General features: G+C 38.6%; 1 protein-coding gene across 2 annotated transcripts in view; it reads right to left on the bottom strand.

Annotated features, from left to right (window-relative positions):
- Positions 1-13,489, bottom strand: part of LUZP2 (leucine zipper protein 2) — a 196,873-nt gene extending 183,384 nt beyond the window's left edge. Inside the window, exon 1 of one of the 2 annotated variants that reach the window (XM_069018815.1) lies at positions 13,200-13,489. In XM_069018815.1, coding sequence (XP_068874916.1) covers positions 13,200-13,261 — 62 coding nt within the window. In that variant the 5' untranslated portion in view covers positions 13,262-13,489. Of the gene's footprint in view, positions 1-4,772; positions 4,853-13,199 lie in introns of those variants that run through there. The other variant, XM_069018817.1, reaches the window with a different exon arrangement.
- Between the last annotated feature and the right edge of the window lie 1,475 nt (positions 13,490-14,964).

Raw genomic sequence — 14,964 nt, 5'->3', positions numbered from 1 at the left:
CTGTACTTTCATCAAAGTCAACAACAACATTTTAGCTGAGTATAGACAGAGAAAGTGTATAGAGTTGAGTACAGATAAAGATGGTGAAAAACAGGTTTTCTTGAAAACATTTCCTACAAAGATACATCAGTACCTGGAAAGGCACAATTTCAACCATATGATTTCCCCTGTAACACTCTCCAAAAATTCTGACTCAGGTGGGCAAAGGCTTTCTGAAAAGGACTTCATCCTCAGTAAAGCTATGTGCTTCAACTATAGCACAAGGTTTCATGACAAATTAATTGAGGGGTATCTGCTTCTCTACCACTGCTACAGTGGCAATCTGACTGAGTTTTTGGTGTGCAAGGGTGGGGCATGGATAGAGGGGGACTGCAGTTGGAGTGGGTTTTGACTTTAGTGTAACGCTGAGAAACACAATAGGCAGGCAAATGCACACTGACTACCATTAACAAAGTGTCCTGTATAAACCAAAACATTATTGCATTCCATATCTACCTGTGCCCAAAATTATTACTGTCTCTTTAAGACCCTGTGCCCAGAAAACGGAGAAGTTGGGCAGAGGCCAGGGGGATTGCCCCAGGCTTTTTAAAAGTCAGAGTTGCCCAACCAGACCTCTCTCTTGCCTCATAGCTCTTCTCAAACCAGAGGCTTCCCTTCTGGGTTTTCTTCTGTTTCTTTTCAGAGGGGGTTGCTCCTGGCGTTTTTTTTTTTTCCTGAGAGGGTGGATTTCACAGTCATGGACTGCCTCGGGCCAGATTCTGTCCCTATCTGCAAGCCATGGCATCGCGCCAAGAGGACCATATCTGGCCCGCTCCCTGCAGTCACCCCAGCTCACCACTAATGCCTGGCCAAAGTGAGAAGGCACAGAGTCCAAATCACCCCAGCCAGCTACCTTGCTGTCTTCTGCTGAAAGAAAGGTGAACTTCCTTCATGAGTTCTAGCCCTTGACCGAGTACCAGCTGCTGGAGTGTGCCAGCCACATTCGCTGATGGAGCTGCTGCAGCCAGAGAGATAAGGGCGGACAAGGCAGGGAGGCAGCTGCCACCATCTTCCTTTTGTCTTCCTACCCGTGTTTCTCTGTGGAGGGCACCATCTTGGAGAAAGGGTCGCTCCCCCATTTTGAGTTTCTCTTTGTTCCCAGGGAGTCCTCGAGATTTCAGCAATTTTATAACTAGTTATTACTGTTATTCTTTCCTGTTGCTGTTTCATTTTTTTAGTAAAGTGTTATTTTTTCACTTATATCTACTGGTATTCATTTCTCCATATTGCTGGAAAGGGATTAGTTAAAACTAAAGAGCAGGTAACTCCTTTTAGCGTGTCTTCCTTAAAATTGTCTTAAACCAATACCCAAAGAAAAGAATTCTTACCTGGCTTCACCTAGGCAGGCATACTGGGACATTACTGCAAATAAAGCATTGAAAATATCGTGGAGCAACTACTACCCCAAAATGAAGTTTTGTGTAGGTAGGTTTGATCCAAAATCCATTTTAAATGCAGCATCTCTCTGCTCCTCAGCTAATTTCTGCAGATAGTATCTTCCTACTTTTTTTTCAGAAGGTGGACATAATTTTCTTTTTATCTGCTTTTAAATAACATAACTTCTGATGCCTTGCTCTCTAAAAGTTTTGCTCATTATTCTTCAAAGCACAGTTCTAATAAAACTGCTTAGATTTCTTCGGCAGCATTTACCATCTTTCCCACTGATTTAGCTTAAAGGAATAATACTGACAGCCCAACATTTCTAGATTTTGCAAATACTTAAGATAAAAGTAAAAAGCATCATCTGCAAAAACAGACTCAGCTAGTACAGTTTATTTAAACAAAGAGTGCACTCTTAGCACAAATACTCCTTAGTAGTGAAAGATAGCGAGAGATTAGAAGAGAGGTATTAGATATCATTATATTCCATATAAACACCTGATTTTCTCTTATCTACCTCCTTGTTATCTGCTTGCTGCAGAAGAAATATGCAACCTTTTTGAATTATCTATGCAGCTGAGTAAGAAAGGTGTCAGGTAGGTACTAGAATGATGAATATCACACCAAATGAACACAGTCTGGAAGGGTGGAAACCTTCACAAAGACTAGAACATATTCTTGCACAAGAAGTCTGGAGGGAGCTTCATTTTATATGCTGCTGTTATCTCAAAGGGACTAGTTCAGTTTTGAAAATAACAGGTAACATAACATTATTTTTCATGTTTGACATTTGTCTTTGGGTGACTTGATGATGTATTCCCTATCACTGCACTATGCCCAGAAATTAGTATATATACACCTTTCTATGTTTTTAAACTGAGCCTGAGCAGAGAGGGAAGAAAAAAAAACCCTCAAGGATGCAGACTAAGATAACACACTCTTGTTCTCCGCATTTTTTTTCTTTTGGCTTCTGCGTTCTGTGGCTGGGAGAGCGGGAGCGGAGAAAGCACCCTGCTTGCTTGTTCAGCCATTTTTTGGTTTTTTCCCCTCCAGAGAGTTGAGCTTTGTTTTTCCGGGAATTTAGGATTTTTTCCCTTTTTCTGCTGGACTGCTTCAATATCAGAACACATTGGGAGGACTTTCCACTGGGCACAGTGGAAATTCCAGCTCCGAGGAGGAGGGAGACCAAAGGGAGGACTCTAACATTTTCCCAGGTTTTTCTCCACAGCGAGAGATTTTATTATTTAGCATTATTATCCTTTTCCCATGTGTTTGTTAAATAAATTGTTTTTATCTCTTTCACTTTCCTTTGAGGAAAAAGTTTCTTTTTTCCCAAACCTGGTGGTTTGTAACCTGCCTTCTCTCAGAGGATACATTTCTAAATTTGGCCAAACCGGCACAATATTAAACACTGGCTGTTCTTATGCAGCTCAGCCTTAGAATCAAGTTGTAAATACTGATTTGGATCAAAGTATTGAAAATGCTCATTGACCTGACAAAGATACAATGCTCACAATTAAAAGATGTCTTCACTTGGTTAATGGCCAGATCCATAGCTGGAATAAATTCGCAGTGCCAGCTGATGATCAGAGCCAGCTCCACTCTGAAACACAGTACTGCATTTCTTTCTTATTCATTGGAAGGGACTACCATGACTCTTACATTGCAGTCTGGTTACTGACCTCAGATAGTGGCTCTTATATGGGGAGTATTGTTTTCTTCTTTTCTCAGTGGCACAGATCCTGCCGCAATCTAAACATTAAATATCCAGATCCAATTTTCAACAGAAACATCCTTCAGCTATGATGTGCAACTTCCTTCTGATGTGCAACACCCAATTACTGACAGATACATACCATTTTTTTACTTGTCTGTTGAATTCTAAGAGAAATGGAAATACAGCCTTGCCGTGGCTGCATTCTTCACTTTTGCATATTAGAAGGCACACTATTAAGCTCAGTACTAATTTGACGAGTGCTGGTATTTCCCCTACTCATATTTATGCAGAGGGCTAGCAATATCCTATGAACAACTCTGAGCAGAAAACATTAATAAAAACAAAAGGAAAGCAACTTTTAAAACAAAGGCTTAAAGTATTCAAGTAATAAATAAACTAGAGTTGTTAAAGGTGAACCTGGGACACTAGGTGTCTTGCAACTACTGTAACACCCATTCAGTACCCACTAAGGTACTGAATTAGGGGCAAAATTAATTTTTTCTGTGCCCAGGAACAGATGACAATCTGCCCTTGTGCCAAAGGAGCTTCAGCTGAGTCAAAATTAGGCAAAGAACTAGGATGATTGAAACAGGAACAGAGATAAAGAGATACATTAAATTCAATTAAATTAAATGTCTGCTTTCATAAACTTTCCTGAGCCAAATACAGCTGTGAAAGATTGTATTGTTTATCAAAAAGAATGCCTTTAAAACAATATATGTAATCAAATATACTTATATGTATTGCCAATCAAATATACTCATGATATGTATTGCCAAGTATTGCTTCCTTTAAAACAATATATATATATATATATAATCAAATATACTCAGGATATGTATTGCTAAGTATCGCTTCTGCAACTACTGTATTGCTGTACAGATGCTTGCATAACAGGAGAGTGTGGCATGCCAAACACTGTGTGTTCAGCTCTTTTTCCATATAAGAACAAAAAAGAGATGATATGCCAGATATTGTGTCTTCTTCTTCTAAAAATAAACAAGGAACAAAAGGTCGAACAGAGGACAGAAGAGGAAGACTACTTCCTTCATCCTCAACGACCACCAGAAGGCAGAAGACGACCCCCTAGCAACAAGTAGCACATGCGCAGAGTGGTTCAAAGCAATCCACGAAGACGGAAGTAAAATCATATAAATAGGGGGCCAGCTAAAATACTTACGTGGCAGCGGCGGAGCGCAGACTCCCCCTGTCACCCAGCGCTGCAATTTGCTCACTTTCTACTTGCTACAATTAATAAACCATAAATTGTTGCTAATTGGCGTAGTCTTAATTTATGACACAGCACATCTGTATACTGAAGAGCAGATAGTGGTTTTACAAGTAAACAAAAAAGCAGATGAGTCTCTATTCACTACCTATGCACTCGAAGACAGTGTTTTTTTTTCATACATGAATGCATATATATTCATATATGAATGCAGTGATCTCACAGAAAGCAGTATTTGAGACTGATTTTTCACTAAATTAAATTGCATAGGCTGCACTGATTGCAACATTAAGTAAGCTTAATGAAGGAAACAGAAGGAAAGCAGCAATGCTGTAATGGATTCTGACCCCTCCTTCATTTCACTGTCATTGAGGCACCATGGTTACAGATTAATTACCCAAGCCTTACCCTGATGCTGGCTGGCTTGAATGTTCGAGCCCTGGTGTGCCCTCAGTCAGAGGGAACGCAGCGTCACTTCCACAACGTCCTCAGAACGTCTTCAGTGGAAAAGTGAGGCGTAGGTTAGACGCGTGTGCTGCTTCCTCCTCAGAGGAGACACAACAGGCAGCCGGTATCAGGGCTCGCATCAGCCCGGAGGCAAGGGAACAGAGAGGGGCCTCTGGTGTGGGTTCCAGCAGGTTTATTTGCAATAAGGTCCAGGGACCAGCAAAGGCCCTAAGAAGCACAGGACACAGCTTTTTATGGGGGGGTGGAGCAAGATGGGGTAAAGGGAAGCAACCAATGGGATACAGACAAAGGGGAGGATACAATTTTCTAGAACCAATTGGGAAGAAAGGGAGGCGGGAGTCACGACAGGGAACCAATAAACATCCAAAGAACAAAGAACTTTCCAGAACAGGGGGAGGTAGTCTGACCCCAGGAACCACCCAGGGGGAGGCGACTTAGACCTTGGTCACATCCTCTGATCTGCCCTCAGACCCACTGTCATGGGCAGGGAAATCCACGCCAGTGGATGGCCCTGGTTTGACTGGCTTTCCATGGTCTTGGCCCAATAGTGGGCTGAGCCACCCCAACATTACCCTTTGTGTTAAGCCAAGTAATCTTATTCCTTGACTGAGGCTAAAATGAAGACAGCTGCAAGGCTAAACTTTCTAAAAGAGGTCAGGATGGATTCCTAACAATCACAACTATTTGGTATCCCCCATACCCAACAGCATCTAGAGAATAGTCTAAGTTTTAAAGAATATAGCTCTTGTTTGCATTCAGATTTTCAAAAGGTTAATGCAGTCAACCAGCTGTCCCCTTCTGAAATTCAAAAGTCATCAGATTAGACTCTTTCATCTCACTGGAAAGAAAATCCATTGCAGATTATAGGTATTAAGCCTCTCAAAAATATCTGGTCCCTTGGCAAATGTTGGCTCCCTTCACAGAAGGGGAAAGAAAACAAATCAAAACCAACAAAAAATCAACAGTACCTATTTTCAGAGGAAGAAATGCCAGGACCTTCTGTACTCTCCACAGATCAGAGGGGTAGAAGTACAGCATGACTGATGGACTATGCCAGCCTTTGATAAGTAGTAAGAATACAGTGGCTATTTTGGGCATTTTGGCACTGAAAATAACAATTAATTATCAACTTAGTAGTTTCAGCATAGCATCTCAAAGGTTCAGCTACTAAACACCTAAACACAGTTCTTTGATTTGCACCCTTGCTGAGTTTCACCCCGTCCTGAAAAATATTTCTTAATAAAAAAATCTAAGTGAAGCAGTATAAAAATTGATTTTTGTTCTCCATTTTCAAGAGAGACAGTCTCTCTTTGCACATCAAGCACACATTTCATTACACTGCCTCAGGAGGAAGAAACCCTTAACAATCTAATGCTACCCAGAGCACAGCTGCTGCATTTCAGTCTTGTCAGCTCAATTTTTCCACATATTTTTTTGTTTTCTCTTCCACATTTCAGTAAAATCTCAGGTTTTTTCCCCATGTTTACTGCCACAGACTAGCCTGAAACAAACACATGGCTGCAAAATCATTCAAACATGATGAGGATGACACACATAAGGTGGGCATAGTGTAATTGCTGGGCTTATTGCTACTCTTGGTTCACCAAGCAGTTCTGAGGTACAAAGTCAGAGCTCCTACTTCTATAGTCATTCATAACAACAAAAACACAGAATCACCTGAAGAAGTGTATCAACTCAAGAGAATTCAACAATATAAAGCATGTCTAAACTATTTTGTTTACCACTTACACCAGGTAATTTGTTTCCCCTCCCACTACCAAAACAAGCTATATAAACACCCATAACAATTACTGATGATTAGTTTATGTGTCATTTCACTACAGTGAAATTACAGAGACTGGGTCCCATCATAAATCCCTATTTGCCTTGTTGCATAGAAATGTGTTTTGATGCTGTCAAAGCAAGAGCATAGCAGCAATGTCATGGGTAGAAGTGTGATGGCCTGGAAGACCATCACATATGTAGACATTAGAAAGATATTCTGCTGCAGTTCCATCTCCAACAAAAAGGGAAAGGTGTTAGTTCTGCAATTAGATGTGACTCAGCAAATATATGCTCCATTTTCTAAGTGCTTCAATTTGTCCAAAGTAGGTTTACTTTGTTTTTCAACCAGCTTCAATTGTCACAGTTGGCAAATGCAAAGAAAACCTACCTACTTCTTTCAAGGAAACTGATCACAATTTGACAAAATTTGACCATTCATAAATGACAACAAGAATATGTAAATGGTTGGAAAAATAAACACTTTGGGTAATATACACTAGCTGGCAGCAAACAAGTCTTTTCTTCCTAAGATAGCATATGAAGACAAAAGACACCAGAATTTTTTGACCCTTCTCTACTTTTTTCCATAGAAGCTATTAATCAATATCAACAAGTAAAATATCAAGAAATTCTGTACACACATATTTCTTCAGCTTGTAAGATTCATGTATTGATTTCTCTAATGATTGACTGAAGTATTGTTTGTACCTACAAATACAGCAGAAACTTAAGAGAGAACACTACAAAAATATTGCTAAGATAAAAACCAGTAACAGTAAACATTAAACACAGGAATTATGTAAAGGGCAAGATGAGTAAGTAAGGAAAGGGAGTAAAGAAAAGTATAGTAGCACATAAAAACTGCTATTTGATGATATTTCATATTTATTCTTCAGTATTTCTAAAAGGTACTTGCCCTCCAATAAGTTTGAAATAGCAAATATAACAATACACATCTTAAACCTTTGCACAATATTAAGACTGAAGGATGGTATGAAAAATCTCCAGGCTTTCTGAAAAACATATTACTTGACTTCCATATAGAGAATATTTACAATCTGACCCTTACAAGACAGATGGTGCACCCATTGTGCAAAACTAGACAATAGGAAGAAACGCTGCTTTGACAAGTGGCATAAATGAGATTTCTTTGTCTGCAGAGTGGTACATCATAAGGAATATTGTCTACGAACAGTTTTCTATTAAATATGGAAAATAATATTGAGCTCACAATCTCACTGAAAAAGGGATTACAATTTAGGTTAAGATAGCCTTATCTTCTGTCCTTACTGTAAATTAATAAATGAGACACAGGAAAGTGTCAGCATTCTAATTTTTCTAAAAACAAAGAACACATTAAAATGTCAAAAGTAACTCCATGGCAAGTCTCCCGGACAGAAATTATTCATTATCCATAGCATAACAAACAGAATTCCAACATCACAAAAGAATCTATTTTTAGTTTTTCTGGCCAAACTGAGACTTTTTTTCTGTATTTTTAGTTTAGGTTCATGATCTTAGATATATGGAGCGCCATCAATATTGCCAATGCATTTTTCTCCATTCCTTTGGCAGCAGAGTGCAAGTAGCTTCTATTTTGCTGTGTTAGGCACTTTCTTATAAGTCATCCAAAAAAAGCCATCGAGCCAAACACATTCCATGAAATTACGGAGTTGCACCACTGGTTTAAGCACCCATTATACTTAAACACAGTCACAACAAAAGCACATAGTCTTCAGGTATAGTATGGCCACAAGTCACATCCTAAATACTACTTCTGTACCTCAAATATAAATCCTAGCAAGCCATTAACCAAACAAGCATCATCATCCACATTGATAGAAACCAGAAAGTTTTCAGGGCCCAGAAAATTCAGACAACAGAAGTGTGAATTCTAAGCAGGAGAAAAATTATATTTATTACCCCTGCATTTCTGAAAGAATTCAGAAAGCATATTAAGAACCTACAGAAGAAAACCGTATCATATTTCCTCCTAAAGAACTAGCCTACTACCACTCAGCAGAATTAATCTTCAATTGTGGGGAAGAGGAGGGATACTACTGGACCTTAGTCTGAGATCTCATGTGTGAGAATTGGTTCTGGCTACCTGCCAGAGAGAATGATACAATGGCATGGCTACAGCCAAGAGCATTAACATTCAATGAGCTTCATACTTCACTCCAAAATCTATAAAAAAGAAGGGTTCCACCTTCTCTCATATCAGTCTAAATGAAAAACAGTTCCCTTCAACATCTGATTATAGCCCAGTGTTTTTAAGACCAAAAAGATCTTAAAAAACTAGAAACAAGGATTTTTGACTTTCTCCCACTCCATGCCAGTACAGTAACATCAGATATGTTTCTCTTTATCTTCTCCTCAAGTCCCAGGCTGAGTCATTTACACACCTTTATCTGAAAGGAGGAAAAAAATTATTTTCATATCCCTTAAAAAATAATTACCAAACCCAACAAATGTAAAGAAAATAGCTGACCTTGAAAATACATCCAAGGAAAGCTCAACCATTCTCAAGCTTAATAAGGAAATTAATCATATTTTTATCACTTCCAACAGTTGACATACACCAGATCAACACCTGTATATTCATTAAGCAACTTGAAATGAACACACTACTTTTATCCTCGTACAAATGACAGAAGAGGCATTCTTCTGAAGCCATTGTATTACAGATTGCTTTGTTACATCAGTGTAGTAAGACTGACAATAAACTGTACTTTTAGGAAAAAAATTACCACCAGCTACTTCTCTACAATTAAAAAAAGTTCTGTCTTTTACAGCCCTGTTCTTTGTACATTCATTTAAGGAGTTGCTGTAGTAGAAATATTACTATTGTTATTGAAGTGCATCTTGTTGGGTTTATGGTCCTGTTCTCTGTTTCTGAAGCATGCTACTTCAATCAAATTATTCAGTGTCTTGTATGTTTGTCATATTTCACAAGTGGACAGAAAGGCATGGACTGTCACAAAAAAAAAAAAAAAGGAAAGCTCTGTTTCACATCAAGCTTCTTCTACAAAAAAATTTTGGTGTATAGCGTTTCAATAGTAATGTTCAAATAATATTCAGAAAACTGTCCTTTTGGCTAAAAGTAGGGAGGTCTCACTAGACAAGATAATCTGGACCACAGATCTATTACTGACCCCAATGACTGCCTTCATGTAAGATTCCCTTTTAAAAGCAGCATTCCAGTCAGACTGTTCAGGTGATTGGGGCCACAAAAGCATGCAAAGTGGCCACAGAACAAGACCCTGAGCTTATTGTACACTGTGTCTACTCCCTGAACTCTCAGGCCAGTGAGACTCATTTCTGGTATCATATGAAAAACCTGTATTTTCTCCAGCATCATATGAAAAAAATCAACATGTAAAAACTATCACATTAAATCTGCCAAAATTGAAATGTCAAAGGAAACAAAAGTGGACAGGAAAACACAAATTTCATAATTTTTGCCAAGCTAAATTCACCTTCAAAAATGTTGCACCTTACATTTTGAGAGACTGATCTTAGAGCAGAAATTTTTACTTATGCCGTCAAAAGATACATGTTTAACTGGATAGACAAATTCAATTCAATCTTACGACCTCTTTGGCACTACAACCAACCAGAAATTTGATTAAGACTTATCATCGTGTCTCAAAGCCATGCCGAAGTCCAGTTTAGATAATGCAGAAAAGATCGTTCTTCTCAAAACCATGAACTTTCTGTAATTTTATAGGCATTTGATGCATGCGCATGATTTTAGACCAAGTTTAGAAGTTACATACAATTATGAAATAAAGGTGATAGCTGTGTATTTTCCTCTTTTTAACAGTGTTATTAAATAAGAAAAGATGACATGTTGCCTTAACATAGCTTAACTCATCAATTCATATTTTTTTGCAATTAGGCTTGAAGACATGCTGAGATCTTTCAAAACTATGACCATGACATGATGCAAAAAAGATGGCATCACCCCATGACAAGGAACAAAAATCCATGAGTAGTCCACCTCTGCAACAAGCACTGTGTTCACTGATTTCAGCACCAATGTATGAAATAGAGTACGAACTTTTACAAAAATAAATCCTCATGATGAAAAACTCTGTCCTGCAAAGTTAATATTTTGCCTTAGCTAAGCAATTTCACACAGCACGATATTGGACCCTGCTTTTTTGCAAGCAAAACTAGTCCTGCAAACGTACTCTGTTAGGTCCAACCAATGAATTAGCCATATGTTTACAACAAATATTAACTGCCACAGCCAGAACTGCCTTCTGCTGAAGGAGATTAAAGCACAATCTCTTTCCAGTGGATGACATGTTGATAGCATTGCATTTTTTAAACTTCCAGTATGTGCTGTTGAAAAATTACTCTATCTTCTACACAGCCAGTTAAAAATCAAGTGAGTGCTGAAGAGAGTAGCCCAGGACTTTTATAAATCTCCATCTCTGCAACAGAGTTCCAGTCTCCTTTTGTAACAGGATAACCAATCTGGTACCAAAACTCACTTTGCAACACATACTGTACTTGGGTGGAATTTCAACTGGAATTTCTCTCACATTGATCATTTTCATCCCTTAATTACATAAGAACATAAATCATCATCACACTGGCCACAATATAGTAGTACTCTTATGAAAATATACACACTCCTCAGAACTATAATTTTCATAATTAGCATCCACATGCCAATTTCAACTTCTTGGTATTCTTTCTGACTATTTTTTGAAAGGTGAGGAAGGATTTGAATTTTTTTTTTTTATATAATTATCAGGAATTAGCTATGTTTCATTTCTCATACCATTTGCTCAAGAAGACAAGGACTCACTTTCAGGGCTCTACACTAGATACCTTGACTCCCATGAATGTTCAAGCAACCTTTAAGCTTTCCGTATTTCTTTTCAGTACAGGTTAATCTGCACAAGCTCATGCAAGATACAAACCTGCATCTGCAAAAGCTGGTTTGGTGCTTCCTCTCCATTTTAACTCTTCTTCCAAGGATGTATCACTCTTTATTAAGCATAAAATTATTAATCCAAATTAATTAACATGACTGCTAGTGAAAGTTTCTTTAGACCTTTTATTAATCAGAAGAATTGAACCACAATATATTCCTCCAAGTGCTGTATTCCAAAGCACATCAGCATGGTTCATATGGACCAGCACTGTGGAACCCCTAACCAGAAATGTTACCAAAAAAAGTACCCCTCTTGTGCCAATAAAAACCCATTCTAAAGTAAGGAAGTTACTGGATAATTGAAGCAATTTCCTGATTTCCCCCTCATTCGGACATTTTCCCATTCAGAGATTTTCAGTTATTATTTGCCTGTGTATGTAGCTCGTACTGTCCCTTACTTTGACTATGTAGCAGGCACACATTTTTTTTTCTTTTCTTTTTACATCTCAGTGAACAATTAAGCCTTAAAACATGCAGTGCTTCTGCAAAAAGCTGCTTTGATGCCCATTTTACAAGAAGAGACCAAGCATAAAGGAAAAAAATCACACTTCCCTGAAAATGTACATTCATATATCCTCCAAGAACATGTTTTATAGACTCATTACTATTTATTACTCACTTATTTCTGTGTTACTACTCTAACACATCAGAGAAATACCACAGTCAAAATTTGGGGGCTTGATTTACTGATAAGGAACTGGAAGTTGAGCAGTCTAAACAGAGAGCAGTGTCATAATAGATCTGCTGTGTACCCAACATTAATTTCTCATCTATGGACATCAAGACAAGGGGATAGGGTGTCTCAGCTTCATCTTTTCTTTGCTGAACATATTATACTGACAGCATAGACATTATACTATCTCTGAGCAAGTAACCAAAACACATTATCTTATCAGAACACTGCAAAGTCAGAACAGGTTTTATTTTTAAGCTGCAATAGATTTTGTTCATATTTTCTTACTTTCACAGAAAGGAATTCTTCTAGATTGCAGCAACTTTTTACATGTTTACTGGCATTGACATAACAGTACAATATATTAACAGTAAAAAAAAAAGTAAGCCCCGAATCTATATTCAGATATAGAATCTTAACTGAGACGAGATTGTTTAAGTGTTTCTAATTTTTTTTTTTGCACTCTACAAGGGAAAACGTTAGCTATTCTCAGTTTCAGCTGTTTGCCTTTCTTTACAATGAAATAGAGTCTATCTGGTTTTACTGCTCTATATATATAAAACTTACATTTGTCACTGTCTTGTTACATCCCACAAGCTGTGGGCTGAATTATACAGGAGCATCTCTTTCCCAGCATAAAAACAACAACAACAAAAAAAAAAACCCCAAAAAAAACCCAAAAAAACCCCAAAAAACCCAAAACCACCACCACCAAAAAACCACGCACAAAACCCCCCAAACAAACAAATAAACCCTACCTTAAAAAAACACCAAGAGAACATTCAATCTTGAGACGATCAGGAGCAGGAATGAGACACATAAGAATCAGAGACAATCTTTGCTCTAAACTTAATACCCCAGGAAAACCTGAAATCTGTATTATTTCTCTTCAAAGCACTGAATTTGAAAAACTAAACAAAGCAAGAGCACTCTAAGGAAAACAGCTGTCGGTACTCACCTAGTGCCAAAGACCAGGGCAGGAAAGAGAGGCAGCACGTAATAAGCAGCGATGAATTTCATACTGGCCCTCCTCCGTTTGTTCCGTTCCTCACACCGGCCTTCACACCGACTCTGTCCCCGTCTCCTCCAACGGCGCCTCGCCTCGCCAAGGGAGCTGCCCGCCCGCTGCAGAAGTGTCTACCTCAGCGTAGACAGACAGACGGTGTGAGGAAGGGAACGCCGAGTGGGATTTGAGCTCCGGGAATGATATCACGAGGCAGAGCGAGCCGGCGCCGTGCGCCCAGAGCCCGCCCGCCGGCTGCTCCAGCGCGCCCCGCCAGCTGCGCCAGGACGCGCCCCTTAGGGGCGGCCGAGGAGGGATTACGATGTGGTGCCCGACGCCTCACTCCAAGGGGACAGCCGGGCATGACCGAGAAATCGTTCCTGGAAGAAAAAAAAAAAAGTTAAGAGAAAGCTGCAGTAAAAACACCACCAGTATTTTGCAGTTAGTGTCTTTATGTGATGTGAATATAAACAAGACTGGAGGCAGGAGCTGTTCCAAGTAGGTGTCAAGCCCCAGAGCAGCCTGTCCCTACACGTAGCCAGGTGTCATTTCTGCAAAGCAAGAAATGAACACACAAGCTACTATTTCAATTAGGTGTTCATTCACCCCATATCAAAGTAGGAGCAGAAATAGCTTCCAGAATAGGATTTAGAACGTCATTTCTATAAGCCCTTCATCACCTGAAACTAGGACAAGATCTTCAAAGAAATAAATACCCTTTTCCTGTTTCCTGTGTTTGTATTCTCCCGATCTTAATTGTAAATTACATAAATCAGCATTGCTTAAAGATGTTTGCAGTGTGTAGATATTTGCCTTCCTTAACACAAGTTCATCTGATGGCAAATCATATGAAAGTATAACATGTAAACAGAAGTAATCTTCTCCACAATACCCCAAAACCCCAATCAAACAAACTTGTCTGCAAATGAATGAATTATGGTCATTACAAGAAAGAAATTTTGTCACCTGTGTGCTTCTCTGCTCTTACGAAAGGCATCCAGAAACTACATTATACATCACAAGCATAAAATAAAAATTGCCATAGTTTAAACTAGTTAGTCATTGCATTCAGCTGTTTATTGAGGAGTAATTTTGTATTTCATCAAAGAAAACAGAAACTCACTCTTTGAAATGAATGGAAGGCTTTTTAAAATGAGTGTTGTCCCTTAATAAGATATTCACATGGCATACAAATAGAATTAATAAATTACAACCTTCAATAGCAAACTGAGAGTGAAAGGAGTTAGAAGAAAAAAAAAGAAAAGGTGATATGCACAGACAAAAAGGAACAAAATAATTTATTTCTGACTTCCTGTGTCCCAGCTCTAGTATCCTTTCCAGCACACCTGGCAGCACATTCTATTCAATCACATTAATTTAAATCTGTATTTATTGTTATTTTGATGCTACGTACCAGCTTGAATGAGCAGTCATGTTACCATGGATACTTATGATAGCATAGTAAAAAGGTCATAAAAAGAACAGTTAGCTTGTCATTTTCTCTTCTAGAAAAAGCCAACCTTTCCAGTCTACCAGGCACTCCATAGTCATGTATCAGCAGCTAATATTTCTTTCAACTTCCTTTTATGTGCATTCATACAGGGTGGAACAGAGTGGAAGGTAATGGTGCATCAAGGCAGTAAAAAATGCTGAGTGATCTTAAGTAACTTCGTGAAATTTTGCAACTTGAGGAGTTATTTTTTAATTCTATTACTGCTCT

The sequence above is a fragment of the Aphelocoma coerulescens genome, chromosome 5, assembly GCF_041296385.1.
Source record: "Aphelocoma coerulescens isolate FSJ_1873_10779 chromosome 5, UR_Acoe_1.0, whole genome shotgun sequence".
NCBI lineage: Eukaryota > Metazoa > Chordata > Aves > Passeriformes > Corvidae > Aphelocoma > Aphelocoma coerulescens.
This window is presented reverse-complemented; position numbering and strand designations above follow the sequence as displayed.